The sequence below is a fragment of the Xiphophorus hellerii genome, chromosome 19 (assembly GCF_003331165.1).
Source record: "Xiphophorus hellerii strain 12219 chromosome 19, Xiphophorus_hellerii-4.1, whole genome shotgun sequence".
NCBI lineage: Eukaryota > Metazoa > Chordata > Actinopteri > Cyprinodontiformes > Poeciliidae > Xiphophorus > Xiphophorus hellerii.
Window position 1 is genome coordinate 20,551,140 of NC_045690.1, and position 14,836 is coordinate 20,565,975.

Below are 14,836 nucleotides of genomic sequence, written 5' to 3' on the forward strand. Positions count from 1 at the left end.
AGAGGCTGGTTCCTTTGAATACAGTTGGAGAATGGTAAATTGACAATGACTTATAACGGTTATCTAGCACGTAAACACTGTTTTATAAAACACAGAAAGTGAACCTCTAAACGTTACAGCGCTGACAGAGAGTATATTTTTCCTAAATGTGGCTAAAGCTGCTGCTAGGTGGTTTACTCTCCGATCGGAGGCTGTTTATTTTATACACAGATAGAGAATGGTGAATTTACAATGATTAGTAACAGCTATCTAACACTTAAATGCTGTTATTATTAAACTTACCTTTTATTATATCCTTAAGATTATGAGAATGCGGGAAGTTTTCAGCTTGGTTCCCAAGGCAAAATCACACCGGAAGTAAAGATACCCAGTTTTGAGTTATGGCGGCCATTGTCTGACGTCACTGTGAAAAGGGTCTATTTCAATTATTTTCTTGAAATTGGCGTGTTTCCATTAAGCTAATTTATTTTTGGTAATTTCAATTTACGTAACTATGGTTAAAGGAAACGCAGCTACTGTCTGCAAGGTTAGGCAGTTATAAAAATCAATGTACTAAATTATTGAGCATTTTTCTTTTCTTTTTTTAAAAAAACTTTGGAGTAGTTATGCAGATAGTAGGTCAGCATTTAAAAATCTAATCTTCACCTCAACAAACCCTTTAAAATCCAATCTATGCAATATCCCGAGCAGCTCCTGCGCACACAAGAGGGGGCCTGACTCTTGGAGAAATCTGATCCCTCTTTCGGCCCTTTAAAGGAAAATGGGATGAGTCTGTTGAATGGAGCCATGAGTGAGTTTCACCGGAGAGTTCAAAAGCAGGCGAAGCGCAGCGGCAGCAGTGACGGGACTGCCCGGCCACAGAGCTCATATGAAAACGCGAATAAATGAGATGAATGAGTGGAGAGGAGGGGAAGACGGCAGAGCGGAGGGCAGGTTATGAGCCGAACTGCGACGAATCGCCGAGGAAGAGACCCGAGAGAAGAGGAGACAGACAGCAGAGTCACAAGGTAAAGCTACCGCCGCGAGCGGTTCCGTTGTCAAATGTACGGAGCTCCCTGACTGTCACTATCCTCGCTCCTGTTAGCAGAGGAGACTGTTAACTTAGCCTCGGGAGGCTCGTCTGGACAAAAGACGCCAGCACAGCTGTGTATTTTGAGAGATGTCTGGCTGAACTTTTTTCTTTCTTTTTTTTTTTCATTCTTGCTGACCGACAGTTTATGGTTGCTGCTATATTGGAGCTATAGCGGTGCGCACACCTGTTGCTTGTGGCCGTTTTCGTGGAGAATTTGACCACATTGTGCCCTTCGGAGTAGCTATAAAGATAATTAAAGCTTCAGTTACTTTGTGGAGTAAAATAGGGAGCAGAATTGGCATAAATAGAAGATTTCTAGACCGATAAAGAAGATGTGACATAAGCAGTTTCAGGGTTTAAAGCTAAAAGCTAGACCTTCTTGTAGAATGAATCAAGTAAGCTTTATATGTAGTTTTCCACTTATAGAACTACATGCAATGGTCAGGTTATGTATTTGTCTGTTTTTTTTTGTTTTGTTTTTTTAAAGTAAGTCATTATTTAATCAACAAAAAAATCCAGCTCCCATAAAGAAACGCACATTCCGTGTGACATCACACAAGGCGTCTTGGTGCATTGATTTCTGTTGGAAATGGTGGTTTTATGTATATTTGTAGGTAAAAGTTGGAAATCCAGTATGTCTTTTTTGTTGTTTAGGTACTGACAATACGAGGTGATCATATAAGCAACTAAAAATGTACTTCTCTCCATTCTGTTTATTCAAACCATTAAGAAAGACATGTTTGCAAATAGAAGTACACAGTGTTATGGATGTCATTGGGTTAATACGGTACATTCCATCAGAACTTCTAAGAATTAGTTAATAATTGAAACTTTCACTATCCTATATGTGTGGGAGGCATGTCAGGATTCTGACCTTTTGGGGCTCATTTTCGTGTTTTCCTTTGGGAACCTGGGAAAACCAGACTTCCGAGTTTAAGAAGAACACGCCAGAAACGTATTCATCATCGTCTACTGCGTCTTTTTGTTGCCATTTGGTTAAATCAGGGTAAAGGCGCATCACCTCCACTTAGCGGGCTGGTTGGTTTAACGGGAGATTTAGCACGAATCATGTATACATGTTTTTGAGGCAGTAGATTTCTGAATGAGATCATATTTCTTACATGTTGATAACTAGAAGGTGAGATGAAGGCCTGCAGAACTGACAGGGATTAATCACTCCTTTCAATAATCAATTTCAGACGAGACTAAAACGCGTCCTACTGCTTCTAGACATTTCCCAGTTAGATGCATCTTATGTGATGTGTATTTAAAACCTGTACAATTCTAAATTTTAGTAGATTCTCTGCATTTGCAGTGGAATGTTTCAAAAACCTCTTGTGATGTTATTAACTTAAATATTAACAATAAAAATTTGCAGTCTTTTTTTTTCTCTTCAGGGCACTTAAAAAAACACATCCATACTCCAATAACCTATTTTTTTTATTATTATTTGTTTACATTTGTTACCCCATTTTTTTCCTGCAGAAAAACTAGTCCTGCCTCCATGCCCTGCAGGGTTAGTCAGAAATCCACGACCTGAACACAGAGGGGCAGGAGAGCTTGCAGAGGTAGATGTTTACACCTCAGAGGAGAGGAATGTCAGGACCCTGTGTTTAAGTCTGAGACTGATAATGAGTGTGGTCAGTTTTTTTGTTGAGGTCTGTCATTAACCTGAACTAGTCGGAGAGAGAGAGAGAGATGCAGGATTGCTCGCCTGGCGGTGGCTTGGAGGAGGAGAGGCAGCGGAGGGAAGAGAGGAGGGTGGGAAAGGCGCTGCAGGAGGAGAGGAAAGGAGTGCAAGGAGGGAAAAGAAGAGAGGTGATGCAGAGGCAATGGCAAGAGCGATAAGAGGGTAAAAGCAGGGAGGATGTGCCATGAGGCAGGCTGACCTCTGGGACTGACATTTATTGTGCTCTTTGTTCAGTTTTACTTTCATTTTAATCACTTCTTCACTTGCGCTGACTTAAAGCTGTTTTGCATATGTTGGGGGTCAAAAGGTTGGGAAACAATGACGCGGGATTTGAAATCTTTTTGCACCGTACATGTGAGCGCGCACTACGGCTTTGCAACAAATTTAAACCAAAATGCAAGACTAGCTCAGTCAACTGGTAAGAACCACAACGATGTAGGGACCGAGGGGCAACGTCTGAAGCCCTCGTACTCGGATCTGCTCAGATCATTTGTCTGTGTCACCCATAGCGTACACACACACACACACACACACACACACCCACAAACACACACACACACACACAGGGATCTGCCACGCTGACACAAACCTGCAGCGACTGACCCAGATCCGCGCTCAACTCTCCGCCTTAACCGGAGTCATTCTCATTTTCCGAAAAACCTAGGAGGTGCCAATTCGGTCCCCGACAGAAGAGACGGCAGCGGCGGAGATTGAAAATGTCTGCTGGGAATGATATCACTGAACCACCTAATCACTTACATCACCGCAGCTGCATGCTCAGCAGTGTATGCCTCTGCCTGTGTGAGTGCCGATGCACACGTGTCTGTCTCCAATCTGTTTCTCTATGTCTCCTTGTGTGTGTGTGTCTGTGCTCCAAAGAGAAGATTTACGATTGGCTGTGTAGTGTGTATGTGTTTGAAAGTCTGATGCTTAAAATAAAAAAAAATGGAAGAACTTGCTTACTTCGGTCCGGACTCGTACGTGTACTGCATTTCTCTTTAATCTGGCGGGTCATGCCAGAAGAAAACATCCCACACGATCCCATAGAAATGATTCTATAACCATCTGCGTCCTGGATGGATATGCTATCACTCTCTGATGAATTATATGTCAGTGGAAAGCAGCAGACCTTTATAGCAGTCATTGAAAGCATCCTGTCGGGATTACTCTGGTGGCATTTCTAAATACTCGACCCACTTTTCCCAGTGTTTGCTCTGGCTGGGACCGTCTGCAAGATCCTGCAAGCAGTTTAAAGCGGAGCAGCTCACAAGGTCATCGAGTTGTTAAATGTGGAGACGGACTCAAAAGTTCAAGCCGTCATCTTCTCTTTTTTTACTTTTTTGGGTGGCTCAAACATGAAGATATACAGAATTGAATGCTTTCAGCACAGACACATGCCATAAATATCAAACTGACAGCCTTTCGACAATCCAAAACCAAAAGTTAAATACTACAATCGCTAAAACCTGACGCTACTCCATCTGCATTTGTGAAGAAGAAACATGCGCTCGTGTCTTCTATGGATGTTTTCGTAATGTTTCTTCCGGTGGTTCTTGCTGCAGTGCCGCCAGAGGCGGGGAGGGGGAACAAATTTTTAAAATGGTTTAGATCATTTTACACAGTGCAGTGTGAAAGCAAACCACACCAGCTGAAAATGTAACAAATGTTGCAATTTGGTCCCTAATCAAACCAAGTCTCCCGCATTGTCCGGTATGAAAACAGCCTTAGAAATAAAAAGAAAGGTGAGGTGTGCATTTGTAGGCAGCTCCTTTTACACTGAAACCCATGAATAAAATCCAGTGTTGCCCGCCTTCTTTCAGAGGACACGCATGTAATAATCCACATATGTGTATTTTAATCTCACTGTAAATTAAGCTGGTGCAGTCAAAGTCTGAACCCACTCTCTAGATCAGGGGTCTCAAACTCCAGTCCTCGAGGGCCGCTGTCCTGCAACTTTTAGATGTGCCTCTGCTGCACCACACCTGAATAGAATAATTAGGTCATTAGCAAGGCTCTGGAGAACTGATCTACACAAGGAGGAGGTAATTAAGCCATTTCATTCCGGCGTTTTGTACCTGTGGCACATTTAAAAACTGCAGGACAGCGGCCCTTGAGGACCGGAGTTTGACACCTGTGCTCTAGATTGTTGAAAGCTGGTGGAGACAGACATCCTAAAGATTTGTCGCTTTAATTGCAGTGGAAGGTCGTTCTGCAAAGTGCCGACTCAGACGGGGCTGAATACAAATGCACATGACACTTTTCAGATATTTATATGCAAAAAAGAAAACAAAGAATTGTACGTCGTAAGAAAATGTGAAATTCAAATGAAATGCGTTTTTAATTTTTTGCCTGCAGCATGTCAACATTTGAAATAATTGCAAGTCTTTTGGAACAACCTTCTGTTGCACAATAGTGCCTTCTGAAGTAGCACTATTGTGCTACTTCAGTGTTCTTTTGGCGCTTTACAACTTTAGCCTTTCCTGAAGTAATGGAGGATCTTGCTTGAGAGAGAGCTAGCATGGCAGCGCAAATGGCTTGTTTACATCTGTTTCTGCTCTGACGCTGCTCTCCACACAGTTTGACCAAAAAAAGGGTTTCTGGCTGGCTTTCCCCCCACCTCTTCCACTCGACTTTGCTCAGAGCACAGACCTCTAAGTTTGTCCTGGACAGAGGAAGAGACGCTGGTAGTTGGACCTTGACTTGTCCGGCCTGGGCACAGCGGTCGCCTGGTGAAACCTCTGCAAGCATGACTTCTGTAATCTGCCTGCTGGGTCTGCATTTATGAGCACGCTAATTGTAGGGGAGCAACGCGGTGCACTTATAGCTGCTGGACTTTGAACGTCTGCTCTCTTACTGACGCAGTCTGGCTGTGCTTTGATTTTTCTCTCAAGCTGGGCCATCCTCACCTATTTTTTTCACAGCTCACCTTCCGACATCTTCACCCTGCTTTTATTATTTTGCAAATGAACATACAAACCGGTCAACAGCCAAGTCAGGATTTGGTAAAAAAAAAAAAAAAAAAAAAAAACTTGAATGCACCGTTTTTTCCGCTTTTGGCGTTCTGCCCATTCGTTGTCGCACATTCTTTCCTCTTTTCTCTGCAGAGGCAAGCTGACGGCTCCAGCCTCTAGCTGTGATGGGACTGTCATGCAGAAAGGCACTATTGTGCAGCGTAGGATCCTGTTTCGCTCCTTCCTTGTAATTAAGAAGGGATTGCATGGACTGGGAGTTGTGGGTGGGTGACTGGGGAGGGGGTAGGGGGATTGGGTTAGTAGGTAATTGGGCTAAAAAGCAGAGCTCTGACCTGCTTTGTGGTGGGTATGCAGGCCTGGGAACTCCAGCTCCCCCACTCACAGCGTCTCCCCGCTGAGGTTTTGTTCAGTGTGTGTGGGCATGTAGAGAAAAGATGGAGGAAAAGAAAGGGGGATGCAGGCCGCTGCAATCTGTTTCTGTGCAACCAACATGTATGTGTGTGCATGTTTCATTTCAGTTACACGTGTCTCTGACACAGAGAGGTAGAGGAAGCTTTCGTTTAAGTCGTGTCACTTCTGACTCATCATTAGGGGTTGCTTTTTGCTCACGCTTCCTCTGTGAATCATGGGAAATGCGGTCAGCAACGAGCTCCTTTAGATGTTTAATCGCTTTTTTTTTAATCATCTTGTGGTGTAAATGAAAACAGGAGCTGGACTGAACACAGAAATACCATCTCGGAACTAGCTGTGCCTCGTGTTCAGAACTAAATTAGTGCTTTGCAGCTATTCTTCATGGGCTGGTCTAACAAAAACTTTTTCTTTTTTTTTCCTCCCCCCTTTTCATTCCAGCCTGAGTCCAAAGGCGGAGGCCTGAATCCTCGATATGGCTGACGTGCTGGAGAGCAGCGGAGCAGCACCCGGAGCCGGAGCCGTAGGAGCGGCCAGCGTGGACTGGCAGAAGCGCTGTGTCGCTCTGGAGATGCAGCTGCTGAGGTTCCGCCTGCAGGCAGGGAAAATCCGAGAGCTGCTGGCAGAAAAGGTGAGACGGTGAGAAAAGGCGGCACACGAAATTGGATCAGTCTCTTCCAAAACATAACTCAGCAGGGAGCCATCATTTTGGAATATGGACAGAAATTTGGGGATGTGGCCTTAGTTACGGATTCAATTCATAGATACAATGAGACTTTATGACTAAAAAAAATCTGAGATTTAACGGCCAACTTCCAATCACTGATTTTGTATAATGGTTGATTCTGTTTGTTCTTTAGTAACTTATAAATAACTTTGTTTCTCCTTTCTACACAAGTTAATAATGTATCTGAACAATAAAATATTACAAGAAGATAGAACTATAATTTTCTCACATACAGGCTGGTGAGGTGCATCACTGAAAATCCAAAGCTACAAAGTCCTCTAGTTTAGACAGATTAATTTGTGCAAATAAACCCCAAAAAACAAAATAAATGATTAGATTTCATTTATCCTTATTAAGGAACATTACAGATGAATACGTTTTGTAACTTTGTCTTATATCACACCATTCTTTTTGATCCATTCAAACTATAAATGTCCCATTTACTGCTGTTATAAAATCACTGTTCTGTTGTGAACCATTACTTTTATAAGGCAACATGAAAGAGGGAACGTTTTCTGTGATGCCACAGATAAACAGACAGCAAAACAAAGACAGAATGATGTCTTAACATCTAAAATTAGCATTTAGCATGGTTAGCATAGTTAGCACAGCTAGCATGGTTGATGTTACATGAGGTGTGGCCAATGTGGCCTCAACACAGTGTTATCACAGTGTTTTAAGAAAACTTTGGCACAATATAACCAATACTAGTAATTCATTAATTTAAAAGAATCAATTGAAAATGATGAAAACTGAATAAATTCAGCTGTTGGCTCTAATTAGCAAAATATAGGGATTTAAGTCACCTGTGTCCTCAATAAAATGATGAAATACATATTGTCACAAGATTAAAATAAAGGATGCCTCTTTATATATATATATAGATATATATACATATATCTATATATATATAGATATATATATATATATTAATTTGTGTACTTTGGATGTGTCAACAGTTATAGGGTGCAGCTTTTTTTCCAGTTTTGCTTCATCTTTGGTTAAAGAAAACTGAAACAACAGAAACTGTGGTTTGTGTTTTCACACCCTTGAGGTTAGATTTCAGTATTTCACAGCCTGGTAAAGGTCACCTTCATTCACAAGTTTCAACCCTACATGTGAAATAAAGTGCATCTTCCTGTATCAGTCAGACTGAAATGATTAAATAATTACTGAGGTACTTTAAACTTCCAAAGCGTAAAATGAGCTGAATTTCCAATGGAAACTTCAACACAGACTAATTGGAAACTAACTTTGGACTTTAGTGTCCACCAGTTTTCCTCACATTCAGAGAAAATCCCAGTACATATTTTCTGCACAATGTGTGAATTCGAGCGCCACGCATCTGCTTCTCGTCGGCAGATTTTTGTTGTGGAAAAGCTCTGTTTATAGTCTGTGACGACTATAGAGGGCGGTACGATGGTATTTTTACATATTTACGTGCATGAGGAAACAATTACAGCACGTGGATCGGTTTGAACTCCAGGTGCTGATGACTGTTTATTTGTGTGCGTAAATACACGAGATTACCCATCGCTTTTGGTAAACACTTGGTCCAGTCATGGTGTGTCATCAAGAGTAGGTTAAACTTTCAGCTAAAAGGAATGTTCAAGCTCATTCGTTCTGGTAATTTCCCCCCCCCCCTTTAGTTGGTGGAAACAGCAGCCGACCAAATGCTTGTAAAATTTTGGTAATAAAACCGATTCTCTGACCTTTTTGGAAAGCAATCATCGGGAGATAAATTGGCGCCCATTAAAAGACTCAAAGGATGAGTGGCGTCTCAACTTTTCCACCGTCTTGACTTTGGAGAAGTATTTGTGTCATCCAACTAACCGGCTTCAGATTGCCTTTGTCGTAGTGGTTTCAAACTCTGTCTCGTCTCTGAACTCCATGGCAGAGCAGAGCGGCTCATTCAGTCTGCTGGCAGGATGTCCAAACACAACCGTGTGGTCGATAAGAGGAAGACGACTCCATGCCGTGTTCTCTGTCAAGCCCTGTAAGACTTCCACTTCCCCTGTGAGATCTCATGCTGTACAGAAGCCCATTTAAAAAGTGAAAATGGTAGAGTATGAAACATCTCATCACTGAAATATTCAGGGAGGAGTACAGTCATGGTGTGACAGGGCTTTTTCCTGACCTGGCAACCTCCGTTAGCTGATTAACATTGCAACTTGTTTCCCCCCGACAGGGAAACGTGAAGAAGGTTACATCTCAGTTTTGTGCAGATGAAGTTGCTTTGGTTGCGTTCTCAAGCCAAGATCGGGAGCGGTTGACAGCAGAACCATGGCGTGACCAGGATGGGATCTTATTTTACAATGAGTAATGAAAACGGATCATTTAGAAAAAGAAAAGATGAAATGCAACATTGATGAGTCCAAATAAACGTTTCCATAACACTTAAAAACCCAATTCCTAAATTTGATGTAGTATTCCTAAAGAAAGAGTAAAACTCTGTCAGTGACATTTATCAAAGCTGCCCCTTTTTCCATGCTTTGACGTTTGTTTTCCCAGTCTGGACAGCTTCTTATTTTGCTGAATTATAATTAAGAGCAATTTGGCCTAAAACACCACCTTCTTCTTTACTCACAAAACACCACATGCAAAAGTGTCAGGTTCTAATTTAGTTTTTTGCAGCTCTCTGATTTAGATTTAAATGTTTGTAAATGGAGATGACACTCACTTGCTCGCCGTCAAGGGACTCCATTTATACATGGTCATTTCAGACTCTCACAAACGTACTACGCTTCTTGCCTTAGTTCTCTTTCTGGTTATTCCACAGTTGTTTTTTTTGTGATGATACCTAGTTTTTAGGTTATTGCTCCTTATTGCAATAACTTACATGCGTAATGAAACACAATTACATAGAAGGTTTACAGTGAAGGCCCGCATTGCTATGTGTGGATTAGTGTGGAATGGGGGACTACTATGCTGTCATCTTATTGCTGTTTGGAAATACCGTTTCATGCTCCTCATCTCGCCTCTCGCCAAGTTAGGAGTGTTTTATGCATTGACCCACTTAGGAATGGAAAAACATAAGTGAAAAAAAAAAAGTTGACGCAGTTTGCCTTTGACATAGGATTTATCTCCAGCAGCAGACAGTGAGTCAGACAAAATAAGGAAGAGAGGAAAAAGTCCTGTTTGACTTGTGGATTTTAACAAGTCCTAATTAGAAAGATCTGTAAAGGAAAATTGTTCTTTTTTTTTTTGGATGAAAGTACCAAAACGTGACAGTTTATGAAGGTCTTTTGATGTTCCAGTGACAGCATTTTAAAAGAACTCGCTATTACAAAAAATAGCTACCTTTAGAGTTTTCTTCCCTCAATAACAACGTCACACCAAAGAGGGTTGTTACAATGCACATGGTTGTCCTGGTTGTGTTTACTGCAGGGAGGAGGCAGACGGGTCAAAAATGAAGGAAGGTCAAAAATCCCAGAGTTCAGAGCAAAAAAACGAAACTGTAGAAGTAATGGAAAGAAAACTCAGAAACGCCAGTGGCAAAACAGGATCTGACAAAGAGCTGACAAACTTACAGGTATTTATCTTGGGGTGTTGATCACTAGAATCTGGTTTGTATAATAAACAGACAGTGATGCAGCTGAGGCGAAATGTGTTCTCAGAAAAATAAGTGACAAAACTAAAACAGGAACTATGGTCTAAAGGAGAGAAACTAAAACTACAGCACAGAATGTAAAACAATCACTTAAAACACTTAAAGCACCCAATTCCCAAATATGATAGCACTAGGATTCCCAATGCCAAAGGATGAACTAAATTTAGATCCACGTTTAACAAAAAATAAACAAAATACATGAAAATAATCTAAATGCAAAACCAGTGTGCTGCTCTTATGACTGGTTAGTAACCCACCAGAAACAGCCAGTTTTTGTCGCCAAACATGTTGATGAGATGCAGGGTATTCTATGGTTGTTTACCAGTCAGAGAAACTAATTTACAAGCACTTGCAAAGAGTAAGGAACCAAAGAGAGCAGTGGACATTATACTGTAGAAGCAGCCATTGTTCACTATACAAGATGTTCTGCTGTAATATTTCTGCTACAAGTCACAAATGAATAGCTGGAAACCTTTGAAAGACTTTCTCTGAAGTCGCGTCTCAGATGCAACATAGCAGTAGCGAGTCTAAACTACGCCAGCTGACCATTTCTAATTCAATTTAGGACAAATTACATTAATCACTTAGCCTCACATGGTTTGATCTTCACAGTGTTGCTTGACAATTAGTGTGGGTCAGGAATGGATTGTGCTGAAAAGTCATAAGGTTTACTGCAGTGTGTGAGAACACTTATTTATCTCATGCTTTTTTTTTTTTACTTGTTCAAAAATACATCTAAATTGTTGTCTTTGTAGGCATTTCGTAGGATGTCTAAATGTTTAGATGTACATATTGCTCTGGATTCATTCCTAACTGAAAGCCTAAACAACTGTGGCACCTGTGTATATTTATATTTTCTAACTTAGAAAAACATTCAAAGGAATTGTGAACCATCACCATTTTTATACAAGAAGTGATAGCTCTTACATTTAGATCTTAAAATTCAAATGAATAAAAAAAAAAATACATTACTCTGTTGTCAAATAGCTTCTTCTTCTTTACATTTAACGTAAATTAAATAAATTCAATTCCTGGTCTCAGGCCATTTACTGCATGTCTTCCCCTTCTCTCTCCGCCCCATTTACTGTATAATAAAGTTTCAAAGCTCGCCAGAAATGTTATCCCCACTTATGAACGAGCTTGTTTGTGCAAAGCAGTGACCACCATTTACAACCCTCCTGCGTGCAACATAAAAACCACATGTAACTGTCCCATATGTAACCAAACCATGTACTGGTTTGGTTACATATCTCTGGTTTCATCATGTATAGCTGAATTACAGAATTAGACAATGTCGTATCATAGAAGTGGAGACGGAAAAGGCCAGTATAATAAGGTTATATGTGGAGATTAGTTATGCCCCAAGGTAAAAAATAAATGCACGCATTTTACTAATTTTGAGAGATAAAGTCAATTTTAGGGTAGTTAATTATCTGTAATATATCTTTAAGTTGATTGAATTGCTGTATCTTACATGAGATTGTTCTCATTGGTTAGCCCTAAGCCCATTATCCAGCGTCTAGCAGGATGTTGCCTCCATTTTTATTTTTTGTTCTTTTCTGATATGAAGTTCTTCCATCTTCCTTCTGACATTGGAACCTTAGAGGGGCCTTAAAGTCACCACTTGTATTTGCTTTTTCTAAAGGTTATTAGCTTTCAAATGCAAGATGCATTCAGTTTGCTTCTCTCTGTCGATGAAGCCTTTTGCCCCCGCTGACCTTAGGAAGAGAAGTCATCCCACCAATAACTGACGGTCGGTCTTCACCCCCGATCCTCCGGCTTGACGGACTTTAATCTGGCTGAAGAGAAGTGTTTCCATGCTGGCCTTCATTGAGGCAACGAGGAGTAAACAGGGTGGATGGAGAAAACACAACGTCTAAGGGGAATTCACACGTTTCTCTCAACCAGAAAGAATCCATTAACATGTTTGTTCTCCTTTGAACCGGGTCGTTGAACTCACAAAAAAAAAAGGCCGTCCAGGCTTTCAAGGGAGTGCGCGAGTGTGCGACGGGGTACTTGCAGATGTGTGAACTGTCATGATGACGGTGTGCGCACAACCACACTGCTATTATCTATGTTTATAATGTGAGAGATGCTGTTCCACATAAAAACTGGCGACGGGGAGGGTTTTTCTCTCAAGCTTGCGTTGTTATGTGTTCTTGAGCGAATGCTGAGACTCGTGTCTGTTTTTAATGCAGTGCCGCCTGAGGTCCCAAAGATGAGTCAGTACATTTCTGGCCTGTTGCCATTTCAACTAATTAGCTAAGTTGCTAGATGTTCCACCAGGTGTTTTTAGATTACAGAACGTTTCCAGCCATTAGTCTGTCTTTTTGTCAACATTATAGCCTGCATCCATTTTTTTTAAACATGAGATCAGCTTATGTTTTTATGCTAGTTTCTGTTTGAGTGTTACAGCAATTTTCTTATTGAAGAAGCTGTACTTAGCGTTTCAGCTACACCTCGCTAAGTACCGACTTCTTCCCTCTGACAGAAACAGTTGATCTGTTGAAATATGTTTTAACATTTTTCTCTCTACTATAGATGCAGGAGCTGGAGCACAGGGTGTCAGAAGCTGATCAGAGGGCAGAGAAAGCTGAAAAACAGGTAATGGATAAAATGTGATTTTTGACCACAAAAGACAAATGAATGTGAGTATTTCTGGTTTATGACATGAGACTGTCCATAAACATGACATAACACCTTTTATGAACATGAAGGAGTCTTTATGAATGTCCATGCCTCTTGTCATGAAGTGTCATTTGGTAAGTAATGACACTTTTAATGCATAGTTTACACTTTTAATTGACTTTTAATGCAAGTTTTAATGCAATTTTGCATTAAAGGTGCAATTATTTACTGAATAATGGAAAGTTTACACTTTTAATGGACTTTTCATGCAACTTTTTGGCGCACCTTTGCATTAAAAGTGGCATTATTTACTGAATGAAACTTCAGGACAACAGTTGTAATCATTTATGAAGAGTCATAAATGATAAACAGGTGTTTTGTCACGTTTATGACAGTCTCATGTCAGTCTTAAGCACACCCCTTCAAATACAGTGTTATCATATTACCTGATTACAAAGCAGCAATTATTTTAGGTGTTTAAAATTACAGAAAAATTCAACATTGTCATTTTATTTCAGTGCATCAATGTAATTTATTAAGTAGTTAAATTTGCTGACAACAAAGTACAAAACCAGTTGAGAAAATAAGTTGTTTTTTGTTTTGTTTTTGCCTCTTCCTCATTTCAAATTCTATAATGGTTCATACAGGTCTCATCTGATGAAACACAGCCAAACAGAGGGATGCTTTTTATTGGAAACAAAGAGAGTCACTTAGCCAATACTGACAGTAGCTAACTAAGTAGATTCTTCTGGAAAAGAGACACAGTTAAACATTTGGGAAATTTCTTTTTGAGTAGACGAAGGTCGACGACTATCCAGGCGAAAGACACTTCTAAACACAGGAGTGATTTGAATTGGAAAGAAATGTTATATCAGCAACAACTATGTCAGTGGCATTGCCCAGCAAAAAATAATACAAACAAACCCAAACACACTGAGCCAGCCATATTTTATTTGGGAAAGAAAAACAAAGAGTACATCAACTTATGGGTAACAGTAGCTCCAGGAGAGAGACGCAGCTAAACACAGAAGGGCTGAGCTGGGAGTACTGTTTGTATGTTAAAGCAAAGTACCCATAAAGTACTGAAATACACATAATGAATCTAATGTAAAACCTGAGGGATACCTCACATTTGAACTTAATTATGAACTAACCTAGCTTGCTTTAGCACAACTAAAAGAGCATTTGTAATTTGTTTTTTTTCTGTTTCTTCTGCTCTCATGCTGTCGGCTTTAATCGTGAATTTTCCATCATTTCTGCCTGCTCCAGGTGTTCTCTGTAGGTAGTAATTTAAGGACACCGTGTCTTTTCAACCCCAAAAACTACCTCAGGGCTATAAAGGGCTTTTCTGAGCAGAGCTGGGAAATGGCATGCTCTTTTTTTTTTTTTTTTTGTTATCGTTGCCTTGTCAGCAGTCGGTGAAAACTAAAAAGGATCACATTGATTCGAGTCGACATTGCTTAAATGCACATTTAATTTTGCATTTCAGATCCAGGTCATGGAAGAGAAGTTGAAGTCTGCAAACGTGCAAACTGGTGACTCGGAGAACTCGCTTTACAAAAAGTATCAGGACCTGACCAATCAGCTCCAAGAGAAGGATGCTGTAATCAGGAGATTAGAGGTCCATCTGGAACAACAGGTACGGGCTGAAGCTTCAGATAAAGAAGTGAAACGTCTATTTATGTGCCTGAAGTGTAAGTCGAAGCCCGCAAATCCCATTTTCTGCGTT

General features: G+C 40.6%; 1 protein-coding gene across 1 annotated transcript in view; it reads left to right on the forward strand.

The window, feature by feature from the left end:
- Nucleotides 1-774: 774 nt before the first annotated feature.
- The window catches only part of plekhh1 (pleckstrin homology domain containing, family H (with MyTH4 domain) member 1), a 37,016-nt gene continuing 22,954 nt past the window's right edge, over nucleotides 775-14,836 (forward strand). The window contains exons 1-4 of the mRNA XM_032547671.1: nucleotides 775-1,007; nucleotides 6,584-6,773; nucleotides 13,021-13,083; nucleotides 14,597-14,746. Coding sequence (XP_032403562.1) covers nucleotides 6,618-6,773; nucleotides 13,021-13,083; nucleotides 14,597-14,746 — 369 coding nt within the window. The 5' untranslated portion in view covers nucleotides 775-1,007; nucleotides 6,584-6,617. The remainder of the gene's footprint in view (nucleotides 1,008-6,583; nucleotides 6,774-13,020; nucleotides 13,084-14,596; nucleotides 14,747-14,836) is intronic.